Raw genomic sequence first — 10,812 nt, forward strand, 5'->3', positions numbered from 1 at the left:
TTCCCATGATCCAACCAGGATCTGGAATCAGAAGAAAGTCTCCAGTTAACTAATTTTTGGACAGTCTCTGTAGGCCTTGGACATATCCAAAATATGACTCAAAATTATTATAAATTTAACAGCTATTGCACTTTTCATGCACAAAGGTTCAAAAGTTTGAAAGATAATGCACTTTCATATTAATTCAAAATTACAATGCAAGGTGTTAAAACTCAGTCCAATGTTTCCTACAGCTAAGCAAGACGTCCTCCCCACCATTATTCTTTACTTGATGTGTCTTGAACCCCAAAGTATATACTTTATTTTAAATCCTAGGGTATCTCTACTCAGAGATCCAACCCATTAAAATGTAAACTCATGTGAAATCAGAAGAAAAGTCTAGAAAGGACCCCGAGAAGTCGCCTACCCTACTTTCCTGTTCCAAAGCAGGATCAACTGTATCTATGTTGCTCCTGGGACATGTCTGCGAAATCTTTACTTACAGGTCCCCAACAGGCTACATTCAAAAACATTCTCACAGTCTTCTCCAATATTTAATGACCTTTTTCATTAGAAAGTTCTAAGATCTAAACTGAACTTTTCTCCGTACAATTTAATCCATCTCTTCTTGATCTCTGTGGCGATACTGAATTGCACAAACTACTCCCCTTCTCTCTACAGCAGTCCTAAATACTTAAAAACTTCTATCACTTATTAATTTACTTAAAAAAAAATCTTCCCATTTTCTTAACGGGTGAAATTTTCTGCATCCTTGGTCTTTCTCATTATTCTGCTCTAGACTTTCTCCATTTTGTCCACATCTTTCTTGAAAAGTGTGTCGAATCAGATACATTTTGGATAAGTCTCAATGCATGCCATGTAGAGCAAAAGGATTACTTCCTTTGTCTTCAGACTATCTTGCTCACGCATTTATAAAACCTCATGTCATCCCTGATTTTATTCAGCGAAACTTAGTTGGCTCACATTTGCCCTGGCATGTCCTTAACCTTTCCCGGCTATTTTCTGCAGACTTGCTACCTCATTACTTTTCGTTGTATTTTAAATTTCACTAAGCACAAAATAGCTTACAATCATACTTGCTCAGCCACCTCCAAGTTTGTTAGACCACATCTACAATTTGTTAAGCTCAAACTGAATTCCAATTAGGTTCTTCATTATTTCTGTAGCTTCTCCCAGTTTCCTACCTACAAATTTATTGAGCACACTGTAGTCATCATCTAGGTTGTTAATGCAAAGAGTGACTGGAACCAGAGGTAAGACACACCCCAACAAGACCCTGCTGAACCGCAGTCTGACAATCAGATCTTCGTAACCGTTCCCTAATACAGTTATCCGTCTGCTTTCACCATTACAATTTCATCCAGACTGTACTTCCTTAGATTGTTTGTGAGAACAATCAGATGAGGTAATGTCAGCAGCCTTGCTGAGGTCAACGTGTAAAATTTCTACTAAGTTGTCCATACTAGAGTGACCTGTCACCTTGCCAACAAAAGAAATACACTTGGTTTGACACTACCTGTACAGTGATAAATTCACATTGTCCTCTTGTGTTTGTAGCACCTGTTAAAGCAAGCACTTGGTTCTATTAATCAAATATGGGGCAGGTGAAACGCTAAGAAAAAAAACGGAGAGAAGTTTCACTGCCACAAAACTTTCCCTAAATGTAATTTATAAAGTAACATCTTAATAAAAGAAAGCAAGGCAATGGAAATGCCCTGTCTATTCTGAATCTAAAATGGGAACTGTTAAGACTTTTTAGCTGTATCTCCTCTGCACACAATCTTAAAAATCTCTTGCAACTAAAACTGGATTTGGTTTTGTGTCAACACATGGCAGGGCAAATGAACACTAATCAGGGGGCAGGTAATTCATATTTGTAAACAAAGAAACAATGCAAGATAATTCTGGGCATCTACACTTGATGCAAAAGGATAAATCCACCTGTACATATTGGAAGATAATCATGGGATATTTTTATATTGTATTAGAAAGTCTTATTGTTTCTTTACAAAATTAGTTGCTTTTCTGAGTTAAAAAAAAATAATGTGACATTGTATCATCAGTTTGTTTGCTTCCTGAGCAAAGGTTGTGGGGTTTTTTTGTTGTTTGTTTTTTTTTTTTATTGCCAGCACTGACTGTGAGTTTGTTTGGGGCCTCCTCCTCTTCTTATCAGTGGGACAGTATTCTGCGCCGTTCCTCCAAGATGACAGACACACACAGACGAACATACACTGTCATCTTAACCTTTACAGAACTGCTGACATCTATCAAGCACTGGAAGCAATACTGCTCCACTCTAAGACACTTCTGATGACCCGAAGACATTATCTGTTCTTTCCAACACCAACCTCACAATTCAAAACTAGATTATTTGTGAGGTTTTCCTCTCAGCTCAAAGCTCTGCGCTCCAGCACAGAGCTCAGTGTCAAAAGGGTGATCTAATTCTACACCCTTCCAAACTTCAGAGCTCTGCAGACTGGAAACTTCTCCATGTTCTGCCAGTCACCTAAAATCTCTCCTACTTTTTCATCAAGAACCGCTCTAGTGCCGAAGCAAAACAGTATACTTTATCAGCTGGTTCTATTAATCAAACAATTGACTGGCTTTTACAACTGTCCCCCGCAATGTTTAGGCTTTGTCAAGTCCTCTCCAGTCCAGTTTCGGAGCTTTTGGGATCTTTTTCTTCACCCACAATCTCACAAGCAGCATAAAAGGCTGGTGAAGTAAGATTTGACCTCTATTCAGCCTTGGCTGATCTGGTTGACTTGTCATCGTTTTACCACAGACCTGATGCAGTCCTCCTCTTTCCCTCACTGCATATGCCTTCTCTTGCTCTTTTGAAAAGAGTATGTACTTTAACTGGTGCAGAAGAGAAAATAAATAGGGAAAACAAGAAGTACTCAGTCTTTAAAATGGCTAACAAGTAACATTCTCAATACAGATAAAAATCCAGTATTCCCACTATTGCATCTTTAAAGAACTAATTGGCAATTAATCACCTGCTAAATGATTTTAAATCTGGCTTCATACTAAGCTATGTGGTGCTCACAACAGGACTGGGACCACATTTTTAGTTTGGAAAGGAAAAGATAAAGTCAGCTGAAGCCTCTGCAAATATTTATTCTATTCCTTATCTATGACTTCAGTTTGGTTATGCAGTTCATATCTAAGAATTGGTTTAAGATTCTCATTTTTCAGATACTATGCAATCATCAGAGTTGTGAAAGTCAAGAGAATTTGTTGTTAATGACATTTTAAGAAAAAATTTTGCACACAAACGCAAAACCTGTACCGTGAAGAACAACAGAACATTGCTAGCAAAGCCATTAATGCTAAATAACAGACTCATCATGTTTGAATAACACATACTCTAAATAATTCAAAACCTTAACTTTTATCCCTAGTGGTTCTGTTGACAGTAGCACTGCTTCAACATTCATCAAAATCACACTCTCTTGATTTGCTATGGCTAAATCTGTACTTCAGGTATTTTAAGACGAAATCTCTTATTGTAAATATTTGTTGGTATCCAAGGGCTTTATAAACAAACAAAAGACAGGCCCACAGAAAACAAGATTATTTCTCTGCCATCACTCGTGAACAATACACTTATTTGACAGTACTGGCAGCATTGCACAAAGCTTACCAACAGAGTCTCGGTCTGCTCTGAAAGGTAACCACAAAATCCAAGCTTCACCTGAGCCAGGATGGCATGAAAAAACCCCTGCTGTCTTTGATTTATAGAGGTTTAGTTGTAGGCAAGTAATAACAAAAGAGTTACGTGGAAAACAATAATACAGTTGCTAGCCTGGATAATGGAAGATAAACTCTTAAAAAGTAGAAGGAACAAACCAGGAGAGAAACTGCAACGGTAAGATTTCCAAGTTCAGGACTAATATTGGTCCCAGCACAAAAGACAGCTGAAAGCAGCAAGCAAAGGGTCATCCTTCAAAATAACAACAGCAACAAAAAAATCCACCTCCACACAGATCAAGTGTGAGTTTTTTCTCACCATCCACTATTACCTTAGTAACTCCACTTTTCATATTTTCCACGTCACTCAGAGGCAAAACCCCATACATTCAGATACTCTATCTTAAACCCAACAAACTTTAAACTGTTTCAGAAGACAACAACAGTACAGAAGGTCAGTGAAGAGGAAACAGTGAACAATTAACAGCTATAAGCACAATGACATCAAAACTGAAATTTATATAGGAAGATGAAGTATAAAGATCAAGTTTCTAACTGCTTTTAACAACTTCTGTAATTCCTTGGGAAGTAAAATTTTCCTGCTTTGTTTCTAATAGTCGAGAAAATTCTTAATCCTTTAAAATCTCTACTTCCTAGACAGCATCTACAGCAATCTGCAAGGCAGCTACAAATACTTCACCTCTCACTTCCTCTTATTAAAAAAAGTCTTAACCATTTCCTTTAACCGCAATACCACATATTGTGTGGTTATCTCTAGTAACTTGAGTTTCGATATCATCTTTAATGGAGGAAGCTATGAGAGTCTTAAACAGCAGTTTTGGAATCGACTGTTTTCAGAGAGGGAAAAAGTAAAAAAAAAAAAAAGAAGAAAAAAAAAGGAACTAAAGAAAAATAAAGTGTTCCAAGCAGCCAGCTATGCTGCAGCTGGGCTGAAGAGAGATCCACAATAAAATACAGTAATCAATCCCGAGACTTCTGGCGCTCACCTTTAGAGCTAGCCAGTTACCACTGTCAAGCAGTACTGACTGCAGCTTAAGAAAACAACTATTTGAATCACAAATCACTATATGAATACACAGAGTTGTGTCTGGGACATCTCCAGATTTGCAAAACCATACATCACACAATAATCAAGCCGCTTGGTCATGCCTCCTCTCTCTCTGTATGTAAGACCTATGCAATTTTGCACCCAGTTCATCGCATTTGCAGGAAAAACTGGTGTCGCCTCTAGTGCTGATGCTCCCCTACCGAGAACCTATCCACATGCATCACTTCACTAACACAAGCAACGGCAGAAGCTACCACCATATGGGCAAACATGCTCAGGACTCTGCCATCTAAACATGCCAGCAGAAACGCGTCTGTAGGCACTGGACCGCTTAACATGAGTAAATGTCCCCATATCAGAACACTGGTAATGAAAACAGAGTCTGCACCCACAATGGTTAAGGCATAGCTGTATGTCAAGACGAGGTTTAATTTTTCCTGTCTCATTTCCTGCCGTCTCCCCCCAAAGCATGCCTATGCTCAGGCAAAATTCCCCTAGCCTGTTTTTCACCTGGTATATTTCTCTCAAAGCATAACCAGCGCACACACAAATGACTTCCCCATTTTGATGCTTTTCCCAATAAATACGAAATTTCTGGTTTGTGTTAAAAGTGTGATTATACTGTTACAATTATTAAGCTGAAGCAATTTCCCAACGTACAAAACTGCAGACTAAAAGGAACCTCACTTATATTTCAGAAAAATAGCGATTTGCAATAATTTAGTTAGAATGCTTTATTTATGTCAGTGAAGATTTGCAGAAACACTCAAGTGCACATCAGCTACTGACTTTAGATCAACACTGACTGATGAATACTTCAATCATTTGGGTTTTTTTTCCTGGAAACATCAACTTAATTAAAATCAACATTGCACTTGGTAAAGCCAAGTAACCCTTACTACTTCTGGAGTACAAGTCTCCCGTGGGAGCAAAACAATTTGACAAAACACTTCCTTTAGCTCAGACCTGTTAGGCAGGATCGCTCCTGACAGAAACCTGGGTTCAGAAGTCAGAGCTATCAAGCAAGCACCTAAAACTCTCAAACTCCCTCTGCTATTGCTGCAGCACAGGCCAGCTGAACTCAACATGCAAATGGCACAGAAATTTTAACTTGCTAAACCTCCAAAGGTACGCTCGTTGCTTGAATGTAATAACTAGCATTTTCTCTGAAATAATAAAAACCCCTCAGAAATCACGGTGTTCAAGGCAAAGCAATAAAATCCTAGCTAATATTCATTACTGGAAGTGGAACTAATATTCATTACTGGAAGTGGGTCAAGCAGCCGTACACATTCAGATGATGTATCGCACGTTAAGAAAATTAAGCTGGTAAGGATATACGAAGCACCTGGAGCAGGGGATGGCCATGAACTACGTTCTTCCGTACAGGAAAGCACAACAATTTCCTCCAGAAGAGAAATTAACTAAGCACGGAGGCGTAACCCATCCTTTCCGTCAACACCGAGACCTGCAGCTTCCCGCACCGCTGAACCACCTCACCTAGGCAAACACGGATTTATTTCATTTCATTTCGGGAAGGCGGGGAGCAGTTCTACCACCCACGACAGCTTCAAACATCTGCTCCATCTCACGCCGCGAGCTGCTAAGCAACCGCGCGCCTCGAACTTATTGAAATTAAACTTACTAATTTTACCCCAAACCCTTCCCTTCGGTAGCGATAGGTTTCGCAACTCGGCGTGGGAAAGCCCGGGCTGAGCAGCCCACTCCCGGCTCCCGTGACTCACGCGCGGCGGGGCGGGAGCGGCTCCGGGCGGCACCGGCTGTCGCGGGCGCGAGGGCCGCGCCGGGCCTAGGCCCCGCGGCGGGGGGCGCCGGGCCTGCGGGCGCCGCGCACCACCGGGCCTCCCTCCCTTCCTCCCTCCCGCCAGGTAGCGAGGCGGCGGCCGCCCGGGAAGCCCCGGGCCCCCACCGCCACCGCCCCCGGGCCCGCAGGCGGCGCAGCGGCGGGCCGGGCCGGAGCGGCTCCTGCCGCCTCCCCGCCCTGCCTCTCGGGCCCCGCAGCTAGGCCGCAGCGCGGCCGGGTGAGCCGCAAGCCGCGCTGCGGCGGCGGAGCTGCCGGGCCGGCCGGGCCCCTGTCGGGCGGCGACGGCGGCGGGGATCGCGCCGGGGCGGTTCCTCCCCCCCGCCTCCCCGCCGGGGCCCCCGCACCTTCTTGATGTTGTAGAGCCGGGTGAGCATGCCGACGCCTCGGTCGTTCAGGATGGTGAGCTTCTCCGCCAGCTTCTGCTGGCTCGGCTGCAGCACCGACCGCGACATCCTGCCCCGCTGCGCTCCGCGCCCCCGGCCCGGGCCCCGCCGCTCGCAGCCCCGCCGTGGCGCGGCCGCCGGCCCGGCGCTGCCTTCCCCCGCCGCCGCCGCCGGCCTCGCTCACTGCTGCCTCCGCGGGGCGTGGCCACAGCGGCGCGGCGCGGCGCGCGTCACGTGGCGCGGCTCTCGGCCGCCCCCTGCGGGCGGGCGGCGGCGCGGCCGGGCTCGGGTGGCCCGGGCTGAGCCCCCGCGCCCCGCCCGGGTGGCCGCCGCCGCAGCGGGGTCCGCGTCGGGGTGCTGAGGGCAGCACCCCTGTCACAGCCACGCCGCTGCAATGCAGGGGGTGTAAACGTTAGGTTCGCTTACGTATGGCGGTGGGTCTTTCTGGCTGGTTGCTCTTGCTGCTGTTCTTAACAGCAGACCCGTCAGGCCGTATTTTAGGTAGAATCTCAAGGTGCGCTTCAAAACCATGAAGAATGTTCGCGTTTCTTCAAGGTTTATAACAAAACTCGATTTTTTTACTTAATCGACTGAAGTCAAGAACTGAAGCTCGGAAAAGCTCCCCTGAGCCCTTGCTCTAAACCCATGTACAGCAAATTCAGAGAAATACCATTTCACCAATTAGATGAGTCACATCACTGCTATTTTTTTCTCTTGAAGCCACGGGAATCAAAAGCATGTATTTTTAAGAAATAGCGAGATTTCCGTGCCGTGAATGTCAATGAGAGGCTTCCACAAGAGCTGTCCCTTACTGCAACCTGTTACTGAGACGGTTGTGCTGCTGAGCGGCCAGCACAACCAGCTGGGATGCAGGGCTCCCGAGTCTAGTTATGGAAGATAGGCTTAAGAATTAACCTTCTCATCTCGTTTTTTTATAATGGCACCACCATCTGCGCCTTTAATTTTCGTTTTGCATTTTCGCATTAGAAATCAGAATCAAACGATCTCAGTCTTTTAGCGGTTTTAAACTAATACATTTTAGAAAGTACAGAAATGAATGTGAGAAGCCTAAATGTAATTGAATTGTTACTGACCTCCTTCTTCACTTTAGCAGCTACAAGATAATTTATGATTCAGAATGAAACCAGGAAGCAAGAACTTAGAGTTCCAATCTTAAGTCTGCTATTGACTCATTCTTTGGCCTTTATCAGATGATTTTCTGCCTCAGCTTTGTGTCCAAGAGTCGGGAATACCTAGCAACAATGTTGTAACGATTAATTAGGTGAGACCTGACCTTTCATTACTGGAGTCTATGGAAAACATGAGAAACATTCAAATCGGTATTTAAGTTTACAAAGCATAAAATGCTATGTCATTTTAAAGTATTTAATGCATATCTATAGTAATATTTTTATACAAAGCATCTTCCTTCTATTATTTATTAATTTTTTAAAAATACCAAATACAGTATTTCTAGTTGCAGTAGTTTCCCATGTAGTTGCACTGCAAAATAAGAACACTATTGCTGAGAGCAATTTTTTTGTTTCTCATCTACAGCTAAAACAACAGCCGCCAATTTTTAATTCCATATTCAATTATTTTTCAGCCATACTGAGTCTTCTGGAAGTTTCAAACATTAACAATCACAGAGTTTGTGATTTATATATAGCCAAACAAGTGGAATGCTATCAACATCGTGACAGTTTGTTGGGAGTTTTTGTGCGTCATATTGAATCATCTATGATCTAATATCCCAATCTTTCTTCCTCTGGAATTAGTAGAAAAACTATGGATTACAATGGAGTCAAAGTCACTTGGTTTTGATAAAGTTTGCGCTTATAGAGCTCGCTGGAAAACTTTCAAGCTCGCTGTAACTACTAATGTAGTTTTCAACATGAAAGCAATCACAGTCGCTCTCCACACTGCGCAGATAACTGGTTGAGGCACAGAAGGGAAAAATGACTGACTCCCTCCTTTGTGGTAACGGCAGAGCATCCTGTTTTTAAACTCCCACACGATTCATGAGGCTGTTTACAAGATCCTATTATAAGGAGCACCTCTGGTTGCTATAATTTTTTTTAACGCAAATGGTGCTGAGTTAGCTGCATTTCTCGAAAACATACTGAATACTGGAATAGGGAAAGGATCAATATCAGTAAACAAGAAGTTCTGATACAAGGAATTTTTACTACCATGCAGCCATACAGACCTAATACTAAAGAGATTATCTGAACTATCACTGTAATGTGGTTAGTCACAGACTTTTAACAATATTCTTCTAACACGCAAGCAGATACATTAAAACGAAAAATGATCTCCTCTTTAAGTAGAGCCTGACAAAGTAGACCAGATGTTTTCAAGTACAGAGTGTCCTTTACCACCCTCCACAAAATGAGGGGTTTTCAGCAAAGGTATCAGCGAGGTGCCAAGACCTGATTAGGAAAAGAAGGTGTACCGTGTCTCGACTCAGAGAAAGACACAAAAGCCGAGTTCAAAACTCAGTGACAGAAGACGTTACTGCCCACGCAGACACAAGATGCTGCTGATCACATAATTGGCAGCATCTTGCTAATCTGAGTGTCAGGGCTGGTGTCACACTTGGAACTACAAAGCATGCATTTTTTTCCTCTTGCTTTTAAACACTTACTGCTTATTAGAAGGAGAAAATGTGCACATCTAGGGAAGATATGGTATAGCTGAAAAGTTAGGTTTCATAGAAACCACATCAAAAAAACTTGGAAACCTTTGCCGTATGTAAATGGAGAAATCACAGTAACAGAAAGCAGATGTCACCGAGATCAAACTTGGTTAATGTGAATGCATGTACTTAAGCAGTCAACAATATTGTCATCGTTTTTAATGGCGGCAGGGTAAAGCCCATGTTGTCACACTACTTTTGTTGCAACTTTATGGAGAAACTGCAGGAATATGTATAGGTTTTCAGCAGGAAGATTTATTGCATATTAGATTATAAAAATGTCTGCATTGTACAATCTGGGTTCACCAGTCTAGCAGCAAGCATAACAATAAAGTGGAAATACAAGCTTTGTCAGTAACAGCATAGCTCTTATAGGTGTGGCAAAATTAAATGAAGGGAAGAATAAAGCTAACAATTATTTTTAAAACACACAACTACTATTTGCTTGATGATTTATTAATGATTAACACTTAAACAGCTTTCTATATTTATTCCAAACGTACAAGTTTAGGGCAAGTTTCAAACAGCAGTTTAGATTTGGCTTGAGCTCAGCTCTGGTCCTTTTAAAGTCAACTTTCTGTTCAGTTCAGGGTTTAACTGTGCCATTCACTATGGGGCTTTCAGACAGTAATGAAAATGTTGTTTGAGAAGCTTCAGAAAAATAATCACCAAGTAGCTCCATACATATCAACTCCACCTGGTGTTCAGTGAAGCATGTAAGTGGTATGTATACTTTTCTAGCATTGCTACTTCAAAACATGTAATAGACAATTTACTACTGCAAAGTAGACTGTATTGCCACCTAAGTCTTTGCTACCCTTCAAAATTACATTTCTGTAGAAGTATTTCTATATATATATATATTTCCTTTCCTGTCTGCATTTTTTCACTTCATTTAACTTCTTTTGACTTGGGGACTATTCAAAACTCCATGACCAGGAGTTGCAGTGAAATGGCAGCCACCAGGAGCTGCACTCTCCATGAGCGATCTAGCACGGTCCACTGAACGACTTCTGCCCATTTGGCCAACAGAAGCCAAGAAGCAATTTTTACAGACTCATTTTGTTCAATATTGCCTTTTCAGGTAGAAACAATACAAAACGCAAAGCCAAACTGTTACTTCAACAGCCCAGAATTTTTAAAT

At 42.4% G+C, this 10,812-nt stretch overlaps 1 protein-coding gene across 2 annotated transcripts in view; it reads right to left on the bottom strand.

Annotated features, from left to right (window-relative positions):
* The window catches only part of NCKAP1 (NCK associated protein 1), a 62,838-nt gene extending 55,786 nt beyond the window's left edge, over positions 1–7,052 (bottom strand). For both annotated transcript variants that reach the window (XM_050899806.1, XM_050899807.1), the window contains exon 1: positions 6,932–7,052. In XM_050899806.1, the coding sequence (XP_050755763.1) occupies positions 6,932–7,039 (108 nt within the window). In that variant the 5' untranslated portion in view covers positions 7,040–7,052. The remainder of the gene's footprint in view (positions 1–6,931) is intronic.
* Positions 7,053–10,812: the final 3,760 nt, after the last annotated feature.

The sequence above is a fragment of the Gymnogyps californianus genome, chromosome 7, assembly GCF_018139145.2.
Source record: "Gymnogyps californianus isolate 813 chromosome 7, ASM1813914v2, whole genome shotgun sequence".
In the NCBI taxonomy this organism is placed as follows: Eukaryota; Metazoa; Chordata; class Aves; order Accipitriformes; family Cathartidae; genus Gymnogyps; species Gymnogyps californianus.